At 43.0% G+C, this 22,696-nt stretch overlaps 2 protein-coding genes across 15 annotated transcripts in view; one reads left to right on the forward strand and one right to left on the reverse strand.

The window, feature by feature from the left end:
• Positions 1-116: 116 nt before the first annotated feature.
• Positions 117-2,295, reverse strand: mterf1 (mitochondrial transcription termination factor 1). 3 transcript variants are annotated; one of them, XM_077548719.1, is made up of 2 exons: positions 2,244-2,295; positions 117-1,815 (listed from the first exon to the last, which is right to left on the reverse strand). In XM_077548719.1, exon 2 carries the CDS (start codon positions 1,775-1,777, stop codon positions 635-637), a length of 1,143 nt encoding a protein of 380 aa, XP_077404845.1. In that variant the 5' UTR covers positions 1,778-1,815; positions 2,244-2,295; the 3' UTR covers positions 117-634. The 3 variants fall into 3 exon arrangements, with proteins under 3 accessions (XP_077404845.1, XP_077404844.1, XP_077404846.1); XM_077548718.1 differs by having other exon boundaries at positions 2,114-2,274; XM_077548720.1 differs by having other exon boundaries at positions 2,110-2,274.
• A 3,067-nt stretch (positions 2,296-5,362) lies between these two features.
• Positions 5,363-22,696, forward strand: part of akap9 (A kinase (PRKA) anchor protein 9) — a 42,959-nt gene continuing 25,625 nt past the window's right edge. For 3 of the 12 annotated variants that reach the window (XM_077549437.1, XM_077549444.1, XM_077549446.1), the window contains exons 1-16: positions 5,363-5,566; positions 7,394-7,645; positions 8,418-8,462; positions 8,811-8,876; positions 9,418-9,561; positions 9,822-9,977; positions 10,174-10,371; positions 10,828-13,338; positions 15,130-15,244; positions 15,554-15,710; positions 16,092-16,143; positions 16,588-16,893; positions 18,268-18,447; positions 19,120-19,202; positions 19,370-19,515; positions 20,463-20,596. In XM_077549437.1, the coding sequence (XP_077405563.1) occupies positions 5,519-5,566; positions 7,394-7,645; positions 8,418-8,462; positions 8,811-8,876; positions 9,418-9,561; positions 9,822-9,977; positions 10,174-10,371; positions 10,828-13,338; positions 15,130-15,244; positions 15,554-15,710; positions 16,092-16,143; positions 16,588-16,893; positions 18,268-18,447; positions 19,120-19,202; positions 19,370-19,515; positions 20,463-20,596 (4,593 nt within the window). In that variant the 5' untranslated portion in view covers positions 5,363-5,518. Of the gene's footprint in view, positions 5,567-7,036; positions 7,304-7,393; positions 7,646-8,417; positions 8,463-8,810; positions 8,877-9,417; positions 9,562-9,821; positions 9,978-10,173; positions 10,372-10,827; positions 13,339-15,129; positions 15,245-15,553; positions 15,711-16,091; positions 16,144-16,587; positions 16,894-18,267; positions 18,448-19,119; positions 19,203-19,369; positions 19,516-20,462; positions 20,597-22,696 lie in introns of those variants that run through there. The other 9 variants (XM_077549438.1, XM_077549440.1, XM_077549441.1 and 6 more) reach the window with 5 other exon arrangements.

Below are 22,696 nucleotides of genomic sequence, written 5' to 3' on the forward strand. Positions count from 1 at the left end.
GAAAAAAAAAAAAGTATTTTGCTGCCATCTTGTGGCATCCATCCTGAGCAATAGCATTTGTTAGATTACCTGTTTTTGTAATCTTTTGCGTGTTCAAATAAATCAGAGTTGAGATCTCGTGAAGAGGGTCCTTGCAAGGTTTTTAATCAGAAAGTTTCTGATGACACAAAGGAATTTCACCAAGCCATGTTTCTCTCCAAATGTGTGTCCTCTCACTCAGACATGGGACTTTTATTAGAAAAAAAAACAATGTTTCCCAGGAAAACGGCTCTCCCCTCCCAGTATGCTAGCTTGTCCTTGAACTTTCAAAAACCGGATTTCTAACGAACAGAAACTAGACTTCTTAGATAAATAAAATAAACTTAGTAACTTTCTCACAGATAACAAAGGGGACAAAAGCATTACTCATCAAGCTATACTAAGTTAACATAGTTACACCTACATCTACACAACTATAACTAAATTCGAAACAGGTAAAATATCAAATGAAATAGTAAAATGTAAATAGCAACTACTGTTTTTCATGGCAGGGCAAAGTAAATAGTGGAGGATTTCTATAATTCTCTCAAAGCAAAATATGTGATCTGGAAGCCAATTTTAATGGACAACATTAAATGAACATAATAAGCTACATTTACTCATCGGTGCAAGTGACAAGTTTCTCCATCTTAGCTCCAAATCGCTTCCGACTCAAGTCCAGGATGCCGATGCCGTTCGCCTGGAAGTCATAGCCGATTGCACGAAGCTCCTCTAGTCTGGCTGTGACATTCTTCGTGCCGTAGTCCAAGACTTTAGGCTTCTCCAGGATCTGCTTCAGGATGATTCCTCCTTTTATGAGACAGTCCAGTTTTGTGCCCAGCGTCGTCGCCCCTATGTACAAAACCATCGGATAGCCCATGACCAGCTTTTTGATGTCCTCTTCGCAACAGCCCAGCGCGAGCAGCCTCCCCTGAAGACTGGTCATGTTATTTTTCAGGTACTCGTTGGAAATGTCCAAGATTTTCGCACCTGGCCCTTGCAAATAGGCCAGGAGCTCTGCATCCGTCAGTTTCAGAGTCGTTCGCACGTAATTGGTGTTGGCCTTGAGTCTCTTTGTGCTCCGGATGAGAATATAGTGGTTTTTGGATATGATCACTTTGGCAAACTCCTCAGGATCAGTCCCGCCAAGCTGGACGCAGATGTCCTCCAAGCACCGCACCATCTGCTTGTTGAGCTCCACCCGGTTTGAGAAGGTACGCGGTGCAGTCCCGATCAGCCGATGGAGGTCTTTGTTGCTGAGCCCCAGTGAAGACAGGTAAGTTATATTCTTCTCAAAGTTGCCGTTGTTGCTGGAGCGGAAGAACGACTCGGGCGAGCGTTCCAGAATGCCCACAAGCTCCTTGTCCGTCTGTAAGATGTTCTTCCACAGCTGCCAGCGCTGCTCAAGATGGTCCAGGGAGCGGGTGATGGCCCGAGGGTAACGCGATATGATGCTGGCAATGGTCTGGCGGCTGGCACCTTTGTTCTGCAGGAACCGAGCCAGGCCCTGCTCGTTAGTGACGCCTCTACGGAGAACGCCGGGCTGACGCTGGCGCGCCATCTTCACATCCACACCCAACAGATCCAAGTTCTCCAGCAGGGACTCATTCTCAGGGTATGCATTGGTATCATCCTTGCTCGGTGTCACACTGTAAAACCTCAAGAGAGGGGAAGTTGTCGCGGACTGTACGGTAATGCATTTAAAAGGTTGTTGAGCTAATCTGTGGAGGCCAATGAATGCTTTGAACCCAGAAGCCATTTTTCATCTATGAGATATCCTCGCAAGCACCTTGAGACCTGAAAATAGATATGTAGGCAAAAGTAATATAAAAATAATAATAATAACAATCATATTTTGATGAAAGTATTGTATGACACAAAATTTTTATTTAAACATCAGGTCAACTGTTCTAAATTCAGTCACTTTCATTTGTCTAAAGTTTAGATATTATTGCTTTTCCTTTACGCCTAAGGTCATGCTTAAGTAGTTATGAATTGTACTTAATATTTGAAGGCAGGAATGGATTTGATTGCATATAAAACAGCAACAACAAAAAATAAGATAAGATCATTCAAGTTCATCATCCTTACCTACCGAGTGCCTCACGGAAACACAAGCTAAATTTAAGCGCCACTGCATTTCGAGACTACAAAACGTCAGCGTTAAATAGGAATATAACAAGTGAATGGCGTTAGATATTCAAAATATTTTTGTTTTTGCGTACCAGCGGACATTCAGCATGGTGACATGTTGAATGGAATGTAGTTGCCTTTTCTTCTTCCTTGGTTTTCTTTTTTTCTTCTTTTTCTTTTTCTCGGCTGATTGGTCACCCGCGAAGTAACTAGCGCCATCTTGTGACCATCATTATTTAACAACAGACCAGATGGTAGTAATGAAAAGGAATCGAATGCATGAATCGAATACAATTACACAATTATCTACAATATAAAGTACTTACAGTGTGGCGTTTGCATTCCGGCTTCCTCTCACATTCCAAAAAACATTTATAGAAATGATTCCCTCTCCAACTAGCACCATAACGATTAACAATGAATAATTAATGTACATCTATCAAAAACGATGCAGATTAGCCACTGTAGCATCATGCAATTTGGACATTACTATAAGAAATGTCAACTTACATACTCCATTAAACTGTGTTGCATGTAAAAGTTAAAATTTGTACCCAAATAAATGTTTTGAAACAACCAGTTTTTAAGGATTGCATTCAAATTTATTGGCTATACGTAAAAGTTCAATACAACTGAATTGTGCTTAAACGTATTAAGAAAAAAAAAAAGTTTAAAGGGTTTATAGGCATAGTTGCAATTTTCTTTATAATTTGATTGATTGCATTGTATGACGGCGTATTAGAGCCACGTATAAATATATTTTTTTAGAGAGAAAAAAATTGCAAGATTAAAACTCGTAAATTTGTTATTAAGTGGCAAATTTGCTAAATTTCTTTCTCGGAATATTGCCCCTGCCCTCCAAAAAATATATTTATACGTGGCCCTAATACGCTGTCGCATTATTTTAAATGTTATTAATGTTATTTGTATTTAATTCAGTGATTCTTTTAAATACCATAGTGGTAGTTGTACCACACTTTGAGAATCACTGCTCAAACTTGTCCAAAGGTGTGAATATGAGTATGGTTGCTTGTCCATATGTGCCCTGTGATTGGCCGGCTACCAATCCACCAAATCCGATTGCCTTGGCTCCAGCTCACCTACAAACCTAATGAGGACAAGCATTAAAGTAGGGGCTGACATTGTATTATTATGTTTGTTTTATTTGTGCAACGGCACCCATATGTTGCTATACTTTGTACTTTTTAGAATAATACAACATAGTAATTTATTGCAAATCATTTTGCGGACTTGAGTGGGCGCAATCACCAAATTGCAGCCACTATTGTATTGTTAATTTGCAATTTTTAGTTCACAGCACATGTTTGAATGATGTTCTTTTCCTTATGCTGGCTCCACGACTCACAGACCTACTGATCATTTGGCTCTCAACACTGATGAGGGCCTCCACTTATGAATATTTTAACCGAAGCACAAGCTATTCATAATGCAAAACAGCTTTCACTCCTGCGTGGAATAAGATTCAAGTAAGGGTGATTCTAAGAAAAAGAAATAAAAAGGAAGTAAGCATTGTTATTATTATCATCATTGGATGCATTTACCATGAGTCTACCATGATGACTTTTTGGTGTTTATCTACTTTTATTCAAAGTCTCATCCAATAGTCGAATTCTATATGCTGCTCGTGTTTAGGGGCTGCTGACACATTACTCCCTTGGTGAATGAATAATTCAGACTGGGGCCTAAACTTTCAAATGCCCCACAGTTCCTTCTGCTGCTGCAGCTGCTGCACAAAAACTAACTGCTCACACAGGTGGCATCAAGTTAGACACGGCATGTCTAAAAGAAGATGGGTGGAATTCAAGATCTGTCAGACGATAAGTTGCTCCACTCCCATCAACCGAAGACACAGAGCGTCCCCGTCGTCCTCATCTGCTGCTGCAGGTACGTTAGAAGGGAACAGAACCTTCTCGAGATGACTATATTGCAACAGCTCTCATGTAATTCGACCTGAGCGGCGGGGGGATTTGAACATTTTCTTCACACACAAAAACGAAACGTAATAAAAAGGCAGCCTCTCGAACTGGGACAGCTCGCTGTCTGTTACCATAGAAACAGCAACAGTCCTTTTGGAGGGAGAACAATGAGTTCTCATCACTTCATAAATGAATTGAGGCAGGAGAAAAACACAGGCAATTAATACAAAATACATTCTTTTTTGTATTTTTTTCCCCATGGCATAATACAAATAACACATTCACCAGTATTACCACTTTGAGGTGTGAGCAGTCTCCCCTGAGGCAATACTACCAAATGTACAGCAAATTAAGATACAATGATCAAACAAATGTTTGTGTTACGAGCGGTTGTAGGTTGGGAGGCTTTTCATAACATTTCCTGTTAGGTTTTATTTGTATAATTACTGGGGTGGGCTCAGAACATAAGCGTTCACAGAGCATAGGTTGCCCAATCCAGGTCTACTGTTGAAAAACTACTAAGACACAATATACTTGTGTAAACAATACCAAACTATACAGATCTGTTTAACGTTTTCTCTTTGTGATATACGTAACTATACGATCTCTTCCTTCCCCCAATAGTAGACGCACGAGGTAGGGACTGGCTGACTCCAAAAATGAAGTGCATTACAATAACCCAGCCGAAATGTAACAAAGGCATGGATTACTGTTTCCAAGTGCTGTTGGGAAAAGAGAGGTTTTACTTTATCCAGCTGCCTAAGATACAATTAAAATTTTTTTTTATCAACAACAGCACCAATTTGCCGGATCCATTTAAAATCAATGTCCAATTTAAAACCCAAGTTCACGACTGTTTGCTTTAGATAAGAATACACCAATCTATGCGTGGGATGTACAAGTAGTACCAACTCAACCCATCATTTTATACTGGACAATGTCACTCAGATAAACTGATGACGGTTTAGTTGCCAGTCGATCCATTTGGAAATGGCTACTCCAACTCTAGATTTATCCTGCTCTTCGTCCACATGTTCTGTTGGCAACCTAAACATTGATTTTGGTGTATATAGGCGGCAAACTGAACACGTTTTTTGTCATTGTTTGCGCCTAGCACCTGCTGTGTTGTCAACAAACATTATACGTAAACTCTTTAATTATAATTTTAAAAGTATCACCATTGACAACAATTCTGCAAGACCGTGAAGGCAACACCAGTGGAATGCAGAGGGCGTGGCTACGAGCCACCTATCAGACGTCATCACGGCGGGGTGTCATGTTTACGTGGAAACAACATGGCCACCGACTGCCAACAAGGAGGCAACCCCTGAGAGAATGCGAACGGTGGCCGACTGGAAGCCGGCGCGGCCCCTACACACTTCACCACATTATTTGTGATTCCCTCTCCGTTTGTTTTAGCCACGGAGACCATGGAGGACGAGGAGCGGCAAAAGAAACTCGAGACCGGCAAAGCAAAGGTAGGACTCCTCCAGTGGTGTTACACTGTGTTAGCATAACTGTCTTTAAAGTTAACGTTGCAACAACTGTGTTTAGCTTTAATGCTCTCTGTTGGGGTCTGTCAGCTGTTCCCCCCCCCCCCCCACACACACACTTAACCCCCCCTTCACAGCTGTCAGTCCTAAAGTGCCCCCCTTCTTTAACAGGGGGTTAGTACCCTGTAACCGCTGCTAGCTCGCCACACAGTGCAAGCCTTATGTCATGCTGTATGAGAAACGCCATTGTTTGTTTAAAACCGTAGTGCTTCAAGTGAGTGTATTATCGCCAAGTAAGTAGAGGCTTTCCGACGCCTCCCCTGTTGGGAGGCTGGCAGGCAGGTGTAACAGGATTTACAGGACACATATCCCCTCATGCCAGACCTCTGATGCCTTTGCTGGGTCAATTAGCACCCGTGCTAATTAAGTCACTAATACACGACCCAATATAAAAGCCCCTATGTAAACGGATTGGGTTGTAGTTATTTTTTTTTTAAATGTAAAAATCCAATAGGTGTGTCTTGCTTCCTGTGCAGTTAGGAAATTGAAAATTATGTTAGATTGCCATGAAAACTGTAACAAAGCTGGAAACTACCTGTATTGCTGGTGTCATATTAGTCACATTAGTGCTGCAAGGAAATCCCCTATGTTGGTGTCGTGAAATAGTAATGAGAGTTCATGGTTTGCTGCTAGGAAATTAAAAAAAAATAGGACAGATTGTAGGGAAACATTGAGTCCAAATAAAAAGTTGCTATACGGCTTTCATGGAATAATCATGACAGGACATGGTGAGCTGCTTCGCTACTTGACGTTGAAGAACAAGATAGATTGTCAAGATGGATTCTGACCCATTGTGTTACCAGCTGGAGACAAAGTGTACATAAATAAAAAAATTGTGTTACTGTTAGCGCTATTATGTTTCAATAGTCTTGAAAAACAGCAGTGGGCATGCTGTGCAAAATAAATGAAATCTTGATACATCACGGGATTGCTTTGTCGCCTCAAAATGTATCAGGTGACAAACCGCAAATGTTCTGCATCGATTTTAAAGCTGTGGGTCATTTTTCTCTACTAATATGAATCATGAGCACATAACGCTGCCTGCTCTCAACCTGCTGCTGCTGTGTATTTACAACACAAGACAGCATATGTTGCTAGCCCAGATGGAGACATCCCTCAGCAGACTGTACCCCCCACCCCATCCCATCCCATCCCATCTTCTACATAGTTACTGGCTTCAGGCCAATGACATCGAGTAGCTGGGACATCTTATAAGGCTCTGATGTGGAATTTTTTGACATTCTCCCCGATGCCGTGGCTTCACCCAAATCTGGCTGCAGTGTGCTGTGGATTAGGTGTACCTTGGTTCAAGTGATCTAATTCAGTTAAATGGACGTATTAGCCGGTGCACATGTCGGCTCAACATTAAACGCATCTGCCAGCAATGGATGAAACTTAAGACAGAAATGCGATGGTAATTGACTAGTTGGAGATGATGATCTGAGTGAAATTTTTTAGTGTCCGGTTGAAAAGAAGAGCAAGATAGACGTCAAGTTTCATGGCAGTTTAAACTGATCGTTGACATGGTTTGAAGTGTAATCCTTTAGTCGGGATTAGCACCTGCTGGAAGAGCAAAAGACATGCATTGCATGTTACATGGATGCTCCCAACGCGGTCGATGACATGTTTCGCTTGCCTTTCCCCAAACTGTGCAGACAAAGAGTAAGTTCATTTAGCTTTGGATGGAATAAACTTTAAAAAAAAATGTCCATAAACACCCTTTTTCTGTGACATCTGTATTTCTTTTCACAGCTGGCTGAGTACCGTCAACGGAAGGCTCACGCCGATTCCCAGAGGAAGAAGAAGAAGAAAAAGAAGCCTGAGGAGGACTGGCAGGGAAGTTTGGAGCCGGACCGCTCAACAGGCAGGGAGGACGACTCATTCGGTGGCCGACATGGAGTGCGGGAAGCAAATGAAGAGGCGCCAGCCGCCGCTGAGCTGAGCTTCTCCAAGACGCTTCGCAGTGGGGAGACTTTCAAGCATGACCAGACGTATACCATAGAGGTATGATGGAATTATTAAAGCCTGATTTTACACTATTTTACCAATCAACATTAAATTGGGTGGACATCATAACAATAACAAAAGTCTCAAGGACCTATGCCAGAAATTGAACAGGAAGTCATCCATTTTAGTTTGAGGCAGACAATTTGGGTTTGTATTTTGCCAAATTTTTTTTCTAGGGCATAAATTTACACATGAGCTTTAATCGGAAGCAGTTTTTTTTTCTTTTTCAAATTTCATTTAGCATTAGTCTTTAAAATCATGACCTAAGAATAATGCTACCATTTCTGCTGGATCCCGTTTAATAAAGTAAGTGTTTGAAAATGCTTCCATGCATTCTCTCAAGTTATGACACACAAGGGAGCTTTTTAAGTGTATGTCTCAGATTGGGTGCTTGCCTTCAGCAACACCAAAAACAAAATGTAAGGACATTTTTTGTTGCCAAACTTGTTGCATTTATGCTTTTATACTTTCACAGCAAAAGTCCTTGTTGTCAACAATATTTTCTACCGTTATTACGTCTCTGTCCCAGAACTCCATGTATATTTGATGCTCACAAAAGCAGTGGTTGCCATGGAAACAGACGGCCTTCTGCCTGACCGACTTTTTATCACAATTTAAGGCCGATTTAGTCCATTTATTTGCGCATCTGTGCACAATCTAATTTTGTTTGTATTGGATTTCTAAGTTGGCTCATTTGTATCCAACTTTCTTTAAATATTGCGACAATCCTGTAAAATGAAATAACAAATATAAACTTTTTGTGTTGCAGCCCGAGAGTGAAGTGTCAACGACGGCAGAAGATTATTCCTCTGAGGTAAGATATTTGCGAGTAGGTAGATGGATGAATTATAGACTATCAATTAATCCGTTAATGTTGTTTAATAAATATAGCAGATGATGTTAAAATGTTTTAAGAGAGTTAGATAGCTAGTTGAACAAAGATACTTTATTCATAGTAAATCGTTTTTGGGCCACTAAAATTGGATGATTTCATTGCACCTGGGTTAGGGATTAGTGCGTGAAAGTATGTTTTTCCCAGGTTCCCCAGAGATGGACCTACTCTCGCCCCTTTTGTCATAAATGAGACTTGCAAATAACTGCCAATTTAATCGGCCTTCATCCGAGTGATTCTTTCCTGTTTGGCTGACACGTTGTGAATTAGCAGGTCAACGGCTGCCGTGAGATGATGGCCAATCTAATGACGTCCTCCTCCGGGGATTTTATTTGGGTACGGTAATCCGATCAGCCCTGATGGCTGAACCCGCCTCCGCTGACTGTCCGTTCGCTTAACAGAATAAGATACTACCCCGCCCCCCCGCAGCCTCGCCACATAGCAATGACTCTGTACTAACTCTGTACTAATTTTTGTATTCTTCTACCTGGTGCTTTGGTGATGGTTACGTGCCTCAAGGTCACATTGACACCATGACATGACATGTTTTATTTTTTGCCCTTGCTAAATGTAGGTGCTAGGATTTGGTTCTGACTCCTGTATCAGTTGTTAAGGTGTCAGTAATGGTGAACCACAAATATGTGAGAGATTACTGTATACTAAACCTACTGCAGAACAAACACTCAGTACTTTTCTGTCAGTTCATTTTGACCTGTATTTCTAACACCAGAGGCACATGTTCCATCATCTACAAAGCTCTCTGCTTTTAAAGCCTACTGCCGCAGCGCTTGGTTGTTGACTAACCAGCCCTCTGTCTCCGTCTCATATTTCTCGCGAAAAGCTGCACATGCTCTAATAGCTCTTACCTACCCTTCAGGAAGAGGCAGAGCGAGAGGTGATAAAGGGAGGCAGAATACAGGACGTCAAGGAGGCACTTGCAGCCAAGACACGAGCAGTGGAGGAGCTGAGTCAGGAGCTCGAGGAAATACGAGCCACATTTGGAACGGAAGGTGTACAGAAGGTAAATATTCATTCGATCTGAAACATATGATGATGCAATTAAGCTAAGGTGAGGATATGCACCCCTTTTATGGAAATTGTACAGTACATAGAAAAGAACCAATTTCAATGAACTCAAAATCACTATTAATCCATTGTCCTTATTTGGCGTGCACTGCTCGTCCAAGAGAAGATCATTAAAAGAAGCACAGTCATTGATTGCCCCCACACCATGGGTTCGACTTTCATTGTTTGCCCTCATTCATAACTTCTTGCTACCAGCTGCAGGAGTTTGAGGCCGCATTGAAGCAGAGGGACGGCATCATCACCCAGCTCACCTCTAACCTCCAGCAAGCTCGCGAGGAGAAAGATGAGATCATGAAGGAATTCCTGGCGTTGACGGATCAGAGCCAAAAGCTGCAGATTCAGTTCCAGCAGGTAGGAGAGATGTATTAATCATGTTTTTTTGTACCATTTAAACAAATTTCTCAGGTGTCTTCACATTCCTATGATGTGCTTTTGTCGAAATACCCTAATGATCCATCAACTACATTATCCAGAATACGTTCCAGAAATACATACTGTAAATACAGATGACAGTTTTTCTGATGATGATACTACAAACGTTTTCCAGCTGCAGGCCGGCGAGACCCTGCGGAACACCAGCCACAGCAGCACGGCTGCGGACCTTCTGCAGACCAGGCAGCAGCTGGCGCAGTATCAACTGCAGGTGGAGGAGGCCAACAACGAAGCTGGAAAGAACCAAAAGAAGTGCGATGGGCAACTGGAGCTCATCGGTCAGCTGCAGCGCAAAATCAACGACATGGAGTTGGTGAGTTCCATGAGATCTTCCTTAATCATTTCCAACATTTCCTTAAATGGGGGGCATTTTAGTGTTATTTTTAAATTGGGTTGTAAAAAAGGTGAATTCAGTTTGAAATTGTTTCTGTTCAAAATGGTGAAATGTCAACAGCTCACTGGAATTGAAAGAGCCATTGTTAAACACATCATGATCTATTATTTATTTATTTAGCTTTTTGAGAGTTAAACACTGTATATCAAGTGATAATGGAGTGTAAAGCAAAATAAATTGGAATATGAAATGTGTAGAAGCAGCTCGAGTCGAGGCAGACTTGGAGGAACAGAGAAGTGTCTGCACTTAAGGCTGCTTTGGTTAGCAGCAGAGTCGGAATGGGCTCAACTCGTTAACGTTTGTTGAGGAATTACAGGGTATGTAATGAATGGTCAGTGTTGCTTTTGTATGTCTAATACCTGACTGTTATTGTAGTCAGGGAGAAGATCAGAGGAGTCATTCACACAAAGGCTAAACGGGAAGGATGTGCTCATCGCAGAGAAAGAAAAGGTCATCATGAATCAAGATCAGTCTCTCGCCGAACTTAGGGCGGCTGAAGAGACTCTGGCCACCACGCTGAAGGAGAAGAATCTGCTGCTATCCGAGCAGACGGCGTCTCTGAACCTTTTCCGAGAGGAAATCGCCATTTTAGGACGCTCGGCCAATGATATTCAAGCTTCGGATGAGAAGGACCTAATTATAGCAGAGCAAGAGAGAGTCATTTCCGAGCGGGATTGTTCTCTCGGCCGGCTCGAGGAGGAGCTGGAGTCATCACGTCAAAGCCTGCGTGGCCTCCAACAGCGAGTGGCCGCAAAGGAATCAGAGCTAGAAAAATGCCTGGGCGACCTGCAGAACACTAAGCGTGATTTAGAAAGCAGTAAAGTGGAAATGGAGAGTTGTAAATCACACCTTGAGAAAGCGCGAGGCGACCTGCAAAGCTGTCAAAGTGAGCTCGCCAGCTCCCGGCGGAAGGAGCAAATGTCTTCGGATGAGATCAAGCAGCTCATGGGAACGGTCGAGGATCTTCAAAAGCGTTGTCACCGGGACAGCCTGTCAGAAGGCGACACCGTCCAAAGAATGCAGGAGGACACTGCGCGGAAGCTGGACCTACTCAGGGCCGAGCTCGACGAGATGTATGGCCAGCAGATTGTTCACATGAAACAGGAGCTCAACCTCCAGAACACGGCACGTATGGAGCAAGCCACGGCGCAGCATCACGCAGAGATGGAGCGTCAAAAAGTCGAGCTAGAGCGACATCTCGCTGAAGTAGAGCTTCTGAAAGGACAAAACTCGACCATCAAGGAATCACTCACTGTTAAGATTCAGGAGCTTCAAGCAATGTTAGCCGAATCCACAAGTGAATTCAACCGAGAAAAGTTGAACTTCCAGGCCGAGCTCCAAAGCCTCCGCTGCGATCTCCGTTCAGCGAGGGAAAAAGCCGAGCAGGTGTCCAATGGTCTCGTCTCGCAGGAGACGCAACAAAGCGAGATGCGGCGCCTTTTGGAGACCACCGACAACCTACGGCGCCAGCTGGCCGCCGCCGGGGAGGCGGCGCTCGAGGTCGAGGCCCAACATGAGTCTGAGACGACCAACTACAAGATCAAGCTGGAGATGCTGGAACGTGAGAAGGACGCCGTGCTGGATCGCATGGCCGAGTCGCAGGAGGCCGAGCTGGAGAGACTGCGAACTCAGATGCTGTTCAGCCACGAGGAGGAGCTCACGCTCCTGCGGGAGGAGCTCCGCCGAGAGAGCTTCCTCAACGCCGAGAACCTCCTTAACGAAGCTGCCATCAAACACCAAAAATCTCTGGATGATCTGCGCCTCACTTACAAAGACCAGCTACATCTGTTGCAAAACGAAAAGGCTGCCTTCTCCGGTGAACGAGAGGAGCTCTTGCACCAAATCCTCGGCCTGAAGGAAGATCTCAAGCTGGCCCTGCACAGCTCCAAAGCGGACGAGCTTGTGCGGCAGCTGCAGGAGCTCCAGGTGGAACTTGTAGATCTGCGGAAGGGAGGAGAGCAGCGCGCCAGGCTGGACAACGAAAACCAAACATTGCTGAAGAAGATGGAGGTTCTTCAAGAGGCGGAGCCAAACTGGGAGCGCAAATGGAAGGAGCAGCAGCTGGAAAATGACGCAAAAATGTTGGAAATGGAGACGGTCGCCGCCCAGCTGAGGGAGGAGATCGAAAAGCAGCGGACCACGTTCTCCTTGGCCAAAAAGAACTTTGAAGTCAACTACCAAGAGCTGAAGGAGGAGTACTCCCGCCTTATTGAGGCTAAGACACAACTGGAGGAGAGGACACTGAAGGAAGCGCTCGAGTTCCAGGCCAAAATTGCTGACCTGGAGGGCGAAAATGCCAAAAGGTGCGCAGAGGCTGTGGAAAATGACTCGGCCAAACTCACGGAGAATCTTAACCTAACAATGAGTGAGAAGGAAAGCCTCGTGGTGAGACTTTCAGAAGTCACTGAGCAACTCGAGGTTGCCGAGAATAAAATTGGAGTGTTGAAAGGCGAGCTGGAGGAGGCTAAAATAACAAAAGGAGACGACCAGCACTCTCAGATTTGCTCCCTACGAGGAGAGATCGAAGCTCTCCAGTCGCTCCTGAAGGCAGCGGAAGCTGAGAGAGACGGCGGTCGGCGGACTTCGGATCTCCACAGCCTCCCCCGATCCTCTCCGTCGCAAGTACGAGCCTCGCCGCAGAAGCCCGCCACTGGCGCCTCGGGCTCCAACCGGCGTAAGAGGCGTCAGAGGTTGAAGCAGGAGCGCAGAGCGTGCGGCGGCCCCTCAGAGGCTGCCAGGCAAAGGGAGGAGGAGGAGGAAGAGGAGGAGGAGGAGGTGGAGGAAGAAGGCAGAGCTACAAGTGCCGCAGAAAAAGAGATGCAGACAGAGAGGCAGGTTCGCGCCGATGAGGCTGACGGCTGCCAGGCAGACGGCACCATCAAACAGGTAGATCTGCGTTTACCACATTTTTCTCTGCCTTCCTCCCTCAGATTCACTTTCTCGCATGATGATGAAAGGCCTTTCCAGAATAATATTCTCCACTTATTGCTGCTATGCTGGCGGAAACTGACACTTGATGCTCATCTAACGGGGCACTTGATAATCGTAACGGCGCTCTAGTTGCTAAAAGACCCGTTTTTGCTCAGTTACACAAGACTTTGTTTTTATGTTTGTGCGGCTTGTGCGACGGTTGCTACCAGAGGGAGGAAAAAGATTAAAAAGAGCATCCTTGCTCTGTAGAGTTGTATCAGTACAATGTTGATATGGGACTACAGTAAAACCAGAGTGTAATTGAAGTCCCTTATTTTTTTTTGTAGTTGCCTATATTCATAGCGAATGCAATTTTTATTTCTGTTTTTTAAAAAGCTGCGTCTGTTTCCTCCTTGTTATGTTAGCACTTGCCACAGAGAACCTATCGAATCACGGAACAGACCCATGAGGATGTAAATTTCAATAAGAAATGATACCAAAGGCAGTTTTTTTAGTGTTGCATTTATATGGCCATCATGAAAAGTGCCTAAACTGTATCAATGAAAGTAGAAATCAATCATTTTGATTATCATGGAAAGCTCAATTTATTTCTCTAGTTCAATTCAAAACGGGAGACAGATTGATGACACAGACACATCTTATTCTTCATATTCATCTCTTAAAAACCTTTATTTTTCAGACTACAGTTTACAGCTAATGAAGTCTTACAGTTCACCTTAAAAAGTTTTAATTATTACAGAAGAATCACAATGTTATTTAATCTAGGAATTGAGTACAAATTGTATGATATTCAAATTTATTTTGATTGTTTTATATCGCATTAAAAGACCAATGCTACCTGTTGCTTTTCAATGTCAGTTGAGTAAACCCCAGAACAGATTTAAAAAGAAAGGGGGGGGGGGGTTGTTTGTGTGCCGGCAAAATATGGCCATGCAACAAATCCACCATTGAAATGGTTAAACACGTCCGACATCAAAGGCTGCAGAACAGCAATCGCATAATTGCTCAACCAGGACGAATTAGCACTAATGCATAAATTACAGTGAGTTGGAGCCCTTGCTTTATGTTTACCGCCCGGTAATTGGTTTGTTCCTGGACTGTGTCATTGAAGTGGGATTAGGCGCATTATGACTGCTATTGATATCATCACCAGAGATGAGCCAAATTGCATAATTGAATCGGAAAACCATATTATTCGAAAGGGACAGTGGCCGAGCACTGCTGCATATAGCCAAAAACCACAACAAATTCATGCCAATGGAAATAATTTTTAGTTGTTGTAGGTGTCAAACTCAAAATCCAAAATCAATATTATATGTGGCACTATAAGGCGAGTAGTATTTACTGGCATAAAATATAAATTTAAACTTTTAACAGAGATAACAAGTGTACTTATCACCAATTGCGCACATATATTATGATGAGGTGATTACACATTTCCATGGCCCTCTGAGGGAAAAAATGACTTTATGTATCCTGGGCCAAAATCCAAAACGATGAGAATGTACCAGAGTTCCACATGTACATGTCTGATAAAAGATGTCAGTCTCTCACTCGAGATGTATCACTTTAACACACAGTACTTCAATGACATCAATTACTACTTTCCTATTAGCCAGGGCTTTGGCGCCATCTCGTTGCAACTTAGAGCGTTGTAAAAAAAGCAACAAAAAAAAGCATGAGGTGTATTTGTATTTCCCCACGCCCCCCACCCACCCATGTAAACATTTTTTTTCCTGTTTTAAGACCGAATGCAAGCTGCAGTTGGAGGCACAGCGCATCAGTCTGACTCACATCCACGCGGCTCAGCTGGAGCTGTTGCAGGAGGAGGCGGACAACCAGAAGGATGCCGTTGACCAAGGTCAGCTAATGGTGGTTGTATAATAATGAGAGCCATTTGCTTTTTTTTTTTTTTTCTTCTCCAAAGTAATATCTCTCTCACATAAATCTGTGCTATGGAGAGATGAAATACCTCTTTTGAAAATAGTTTTACCCTGCTCCACATAACTTCTAAAAACACACCTTTTAAAAAAAATTGTAAACTTATTTGACCATGAATAAATAAATCCCAAGCATAAAATGTGTGTGTAAAATACGAGCACAGAGATTGGTAGGTAAACCGCAATCTAGTGTGGAAATACTGTATTGAATCCCAACTTCTGTGGATCAGATTTGACCAAGATCCAAAAGCTGAAGGCAGAGTTGGAGGAGAAACATCGCCACCTAGAGGAGAGTCACCGGCTGGAGGTGGAGCACCTCCAAGCTCAATACCAGAGGATGCTAGGGCAGCAAACGCAGGAGCTCACTGGCTCGCAAGCCCAGGACAGGTGAGGTCACAGCACCTTGAACAGTGTCCAGATTCCATTTCAACGTTTTCGTTGAACAATTTTGAAGTGATGCCTAACTTTTGCGCAATGTAATGTCTGAAAAAAGTATAACAATGAGTGCCCTATAAACTATTCATTTCTGTATTTTACATATTTGAGTCTTTTTGGCCTGTTTTTATAATAGTTCCAACATGGCTGATAAATCAATATGTACTAGATTTATATATCCATTTAGTTTAACTTTCATGTACTGTATATACATTTTAGACTTAAAATGAGTTGCTATGGATTTTTTTTGCAGACAAACAATAGAGAAAGCAAACCATGTTGATCATTAATTCACATCCAATATTGCACTTACTGTTTTTTCATATTTTCTAGTGGCCCACAGTCCAGCCAAGAGAGCGGCGAGGGGCACCAAGAGGAGCTGAAGGTTTGACTGCCTCCATTAAAATCACTCTTGTCACATCATTATATTCTACTACGGAGCTGATTGGTGCACGGGCACTAAGAGAGCATGACAGTCTGAGTGGACGCGAGGGGAGGCAGTGGCAGCCTTTAGGGCTAAACGTGCCCTAAATATCCCCTACACCACCGCCCTCCCTTTTTGCTCCAGAAGCAGCAGGATGAACTGTCCTATATCGAATGATTAAAAGGGTGGGAAGTTACATAATCCGCCTGTATTGCGTGTACGAATAGAGTACGAGCCATCCTCTTAGTTTGCCCCACTCTTCCAATCCTCATAACTTTGAGAGTCCCTGTTAGGAATTCATCACAAGACAGAGGAACAACGTGATGTATTGATCCGAGAGCAGAAGGGTGGGTTTGTTATATTGCACATTTCTACACCCTTCATAGTTTGTTTTGGCTTCTTCAGGATCTCACCGAGGAGCAACTGTCCCAGTGGGCGTCGGGCTCCCGCTCGGGCTTGAGCGCCAAGCTGCAGGCGCTGAGGAGGGCGCTGTACAACGAGTACGTCCAAGAAGTGGCCACGCTCAAGGAGCAGCACCGCGCCGAGCTGACGAGGTTGCGGCAAGAACTGGAGAGTGAAAGGAAGAGGAAGGGAGAGCGACGGGATATCAACAGCACTGACGGAGGAGCCTCAAGCTCCTCGGAGACCGCCGGTGTTGCCTCGCAGGGCGACCTGCAAGGAAAGCCGAGTGTGGAGGAGGAAGTCGCTAAGGTAGGTGATTGTTTTGTTTACTCTACCAAGGAATGGATCAAATGAGTGTGTGTAACTTCCTCTCCAGTTAGCGGTGTGTATACATCAGGGGTGGGCAAACTTTTGTTTGCTAGGGCTGCATTTCTGAAACAGATTATTATTATTATTAGATTATGTAAAAAAATAAAAATAAATCCATGTGAAATGTGTCAATAAAATAAATGTCTAAATAGTTTACAATCAACTGAAACTTTAAAGTGAACAATTATTTTATTGTTTACAATAAATTAATCTACCAACTATTTTGTTAGGGAAATGAATAAAACCACATTTTATTTAACTAATTTTAGGCTGCATTACCGGCCCCCCGAGCCATATTTTGCCCGTCCTTGGTATACAGGTTCTGAAGTCACGTTTCAGATAGCTGTCATTCCGATGCAATAGTTAAAAACTGAAATGTTGATTTAACAAGGAAACAAGATTCAACGTTGACCATGTTAACTCTCCCGTATCAAATGAAGTTTTATTCAATTTGACGCCAAATGTGCAATTTATATGCAGCGTCACAAGCTGCACTGTCAAACCTGATTGAGATTTACATTTTTTATTTAATTGTAGTGCTGCATCATGTTGTAATGGTTTGCACATCGGCCTCAAACTTCTGAGATTTGAGGTTATAATCGCAGATCTGGCATTCTTGTTTGGTGTTTGCTTGTTCTCTCTGTGCTATGATGTGCGGGTGTGGATGGATTTGGATTACTTTTTGCTCTCTATTTGAATGAAACTTTATCTCCTTTGAGCTATTAATATCCATGCATGGATTTGCTAGGTCGTAAATGGCCTTGGAATAGTTCTATGCTCTCTTAAGTGCTCTCTTATATTGCTATACATTATTAATTAGTACACTTCAACCAAATCACGGTTCAGTATGTACCTTGGTGTTAAAGTCACGGTTTGGTTCAGTAAGGCACTGTGTCCCAACACTTCCGAAAAATCCCACCCCCCAAAAAAAAAGTATATATACTGAAATAATACACAAGTTAGTTGCAGCTAGCTGAAAACTCACTAATAAATTTAAAAAAAAAATGCAGAGAGAATTTCTCAAATAACCAAAATAATGTGTCCAATAAATTAAACAAGGAATATTAAATTATATATAAATGGCCTAAATCTTAATCTCCTAAGTCATTTTCAGTTTCTTCTTTTTATAAATGCAGACAAATGCAACAAATTTGAACAGTCTTGCTGGTATTATGCCAGAAATTGTGCCACACTGCACAGTATTTGTTTACAGCAAAGACCTGTGGCCAAAAGTGTAAAGCCGCTACTAAAATGTTCTGTGTGGGCAGTCTGTCACAAATGAAAGAATCTCTGATACCAGCGTGCTGTCTTCAGGCCATCGTCCAGATGTCGGTGGAGTATGCACAGCAGACAGAGCTGGTCCGGATCAACAAACTCACCTGCCAGACCAGCACTGCCATTCAGACCCAATCAGACGAGGAGGAGGTTGCACCCGGGAACACGTCTGTCTCGGTGGGCGTGTGGCTGAAGGAGGAGATGGACCGTCTAGAAAAGGTATTTGTACTACTTAGTGAATAATTTTTGGACCAATTAAGTACAATCAGATCATTTCTCCCGGCATACCTGATTATCTGTCACGGCACACTCATCTGCCTACAGTGGTTGGTTATCACTGATTTGGAGGAACTCATTCCTGACGTGCGAGGCATCACTTTTTTTCCATTTTTTTTTTTCATTATTAGCTTTTGGCTTCGTGACTGCACAGACTGTCAGATTCAGCCTTCAATTTAATTTGTCATCGTCATTATCAATTCTGATTTATCAAGGCAAAAAAGTAACAACACAGAAGTAATATTTTCTTAGGGACATAAATAATACAGTATAAAGACACTAAACATGAAATCATCATTAAATCTACCGTTTATTCATGATTTAATTTAGTGAATTATATCATAAAATGCGTAGAGCCAAGTTTAGCCATCCGCATTACTACCTTCTCTCCAGCTGGTGGTGCTGCCGTGCTTCTTTTCCCCCAGCTGCACCTGTTGCCATGGCAGCACAAAGAAACTAGTGTCTCTCTCCACACTAGTCCAAGTGCGTCTGTGTTTGTGTCATAAGGGTGGCTGTTTACGGCTTGGCATTTTAAATTTGCCTCGTCGACTGTGCCACTCTTTCGGCTCTGCGATGACGGGACTGCTGTCCGTTGTCTCCTTTTTTCCCGTGCAGCCGCTGCAGGCGAAAGAAGATGGTGAAGAAAAAGTTGAGGGAGAGCAGGACGACGTTGACTCCATCGACAAGGACGACGAAAGGTGATGATCGCATCAATTTTAATGTAGTGATTCACCAGTGCAGTTGTTTTCAAACTTTTGCTTTGGGCCTGTTAAAGGCTCTGATATGATTCTGACATAACATCACATAAATCTTACATCCCTGCATGAATAAAGAGTTCTGAAGTCGGCATTCCTTTTGCTTCCAGAATTGTCCTACGCAGGGCGAATGAGAGGCTCAGTCGCGTGTTGGCGGACGTCTTGAAGACCACGGCGGCGGCAGAAGAAACAATGGGCCTCCACATGCAAAATCTGCAGGTGGAAGTTATCTCGTCATCCACACCCCACGTCGCAGGCATGTTGCACTCTTTTAATCGCCGATCGAAATAACTTGTGAGTAGAGAGACAACTACTACAGTTGCTGGAACTGCATTTTAATGTAGTGCGTGATATAAAAAGCCACTGTAATGTTTTGCAGTTTGAATATGACCACTTTGCTTAAATATAGGTAAATAAGAAACTGTATGTAAATAATGATTCATAAAGGTATTGCACATTGAACATTTAAATCAGTGATTCTTCCCATAAAACTTGAGGGAATATTATACTTTGTGAATCATTGTGTAATGGATTTAGGGACACGCCTGCTTGACACTTAAAATCTAGTACGTTTGGTTGGTATCAGTCCTCTGATGCGTACTTAGCCACCTCTGGCACGCTCACAATTGGTCATACGAATACTGCAATGCAAATGTTTCTTGCTAGTTATTCGTGACCTTGTACAATAGAAATAAATGCAACAACTCAAAATAATACTAAAGTTAAAACAATGTCTACTCATTCCTCGTTCACGCACATGTGGTCAATTAATACAATACAATCTTTCAGCAGTTGTTCATGATAAGTGCCATTGTGGACAGTGGAAATAAACAGATTGATGAAAAATATTTCATAGTAAAAAATAAATGTCAACAACATAAAATGAATGTGATGAAACCTTGCCTTGGCGATTATTACTGATAACCACCATCTTTCATCGTGGAAATAAACTTAACTCGCAATAATCAACGGCATGCACAGGCACATGTGAGCAGCCACCTCGAACAATGGAAATAAACAAAACAACTAAGAAATAATCCATGTAGTTATAATAAAGTCCTTGAACCGCTCTGTCGTCCACAAGTACATTTCCTGCCAATGTATCAATCCAATGGATTGCTCCGGTTATTCATAATAACACCACCTTGCACAATAGAAACCAACAGAGCGATAAGGAACAATTCATATCTCTTCTCTCACTAGGTCAATCTGCCAAGTGTTCATCTGGCGACAGCCCACTCCTCGGGGAGGACGAGGAGCATCTGATGGGCATCAGCAGTCGCCTACAGACGGCCTTGGAGAAGATGCTGACGGTTATCACTGACACCACCAACCAGGTACATAAATGGCTACTGTACTTTTTCAAGCTTCTCCACGTGCACCGTATATTTACACACAGACAGCAGTTATTGGTTTTCCCAGTGTGGCGATAGCTGCAGAATGGGGTCCTTTCAACAAAGTTGTCTGGAAAATGCCCCCACACTCAAAGGAGCTACCTCCATTCCCAGCGGTCGCCCATAGAAACGAGCTGTATTTACATGGCGCTTTTGTCTGACCGGCAGACAGCCTATCATAGTCCGGCTGGGTGAAAGGCCCCCCGCCCCCATGCCGTGCGCCCGCTGCGTGTAGCGTCGCCCCCTCTGAGTCGAGTTTAACTAGGCCATTGAGCTTGTTACTGTAAGCGAGTGAACGCCGCATCCTACTGGCTGAAATTCATGCCTTACTCACGCTTGGGTGCCATTTGTCTTGGTGAGCTAAAAATAGCTTGTAGCGACCCAAGTCCAAGCCAGGCGTCACTGTTGTTCAGCATCTTTGTGCATCGCTTCTGGCAAAGGATTATTTAGAATATTTAAATTTTTCAAAGTCAAATGTACAACATTTGCATATGTTCTGTATTTTTTGGGCCTTTCACACACAGATCTTTTTTTGTATGCTCTTGTGTCCCAAGCGCATTTCAAGTTGCTGCTTCATGGTAATGGCCACTGTGCACAATATAAATAAATAGATAATAGTATATTAGGTAATAGAACGACTAAAAATAACCAATAGAGTAAAAAAAAAAAAAAAAAAAAAGTAAATTGTACACTTATTTACACAATGGCAATGACAAGTTATTCATGACAACCACCCAGGTGCACAATAGAAATAAACACAGCAATGAGAAATAATTCATAGTAGTCCCAAATAAATGCACGGGCATATGCGCAATGACAATGTACGCGTCATGATCCATGCGATCACTCCTTTCGCCTGTGATTCGTTCCAGAAATTCCACAACATTCATGATAACCGCCACTTAGCACAATAGAAATAAACACAACTACAGCAGAAATAATCCACAGTGGTCTCCACAAAGTGTTTCCTCATGCAAGATGGAAAGTTAATATCATGAATAATGTGATTATCTTGACAGTCATTCATGAAAGCCGGCACATTGCACAATGGAAATCAACAAAATGAAAGTGATCGCTTTTCTTGTCTTTTTTTTCATGGTAGACATCACCATGTCCAATAGAGTAACACAAAACTAGAATTAACCAATAGAGTCAAAAAAGTTCACAGTATGAACTATGAAGCAGCCATACACACTGGAAATAATCAGAATGACAAGCACATGCATGCTGGCAGTACATGAAAAAAAAAATTGTTTTTCTTGCCAGGGGGAAAGTGTTTTAAGCTTGACAGTATGTCACACATGGAGAATGATGACATGTCGGAATTTTGAAATAGCTATTGTCTTTTTGGACTGCGTGCGACTGCGTGAGGAGTGAATCCGGTTTGACGACTTGGTTGCTGGGAGGGTGTGTGTGCGTGTGTTGTCTAAGGGTTATTATTTGTGCGCACAGTAGTGCGATAGGGAGTGGTGTCAAAGTGTGTGTGGGAGAGATCTATTTGCTATTCTACCTGGATGGCCCGGTGGTGTTGGGAATAGAGGCCACACCTCCCTTGCCCTCATTCCCTACGCCCCTCCCTCCCTGGTTTCACTGAGCACAATTCTTCAGCCCGTTGATCAGTGCAGTCAATGAACCACTGTGAGGAGAAAACAGCCGTGGAAGTCTTGGATTTGAGCCTTTTTTTGTGTGGAACAAGTCAATAAGGAAACCTTGCATAATACGTGCTCCTGTCCCGGTGAGTAACATTAAGAGCATGCGTAGAACGGGAATGACGGGCAAACTCTGGAAGGATCCCCGTCATGCCATTTCACCATCACCCGTACTGAGCAATTAAAAAGAGGGGGGAGCCCTCGGGAAAAGCTTGTTGTTGCTACGGCGATATAGCTTTGTTTGGGAATCTCCAGAGGGGGAGACGAAAGGGATGTGATCTGTGCTTTTCCACTGAAAAAAAGAAGGTCAGCAGGAGTAGGGGGATCACTGAAGGACTGAGGACCCATGTTCAGGAATGTCGCTTAAGTTAATGGAATCAGGATGACGAGCCCC

The sequence above is a fragment of the Vanacampus margaritifer genome, chromosome 17 (genome assembly GCF_051991255.1).
Source record: "Vanacampus margaritifer isolate UIUO_Vmar chromosome 17, RoL_Vmar_1.0, whole genome shotgun sequence".
Taxonomy (NCBI): Eukaryota; Metazoa; Chordata; class Actinopteri; order Syngnathiformes; family Syngnathidae; genus Vanacampus; species Vanacampus margaritifer.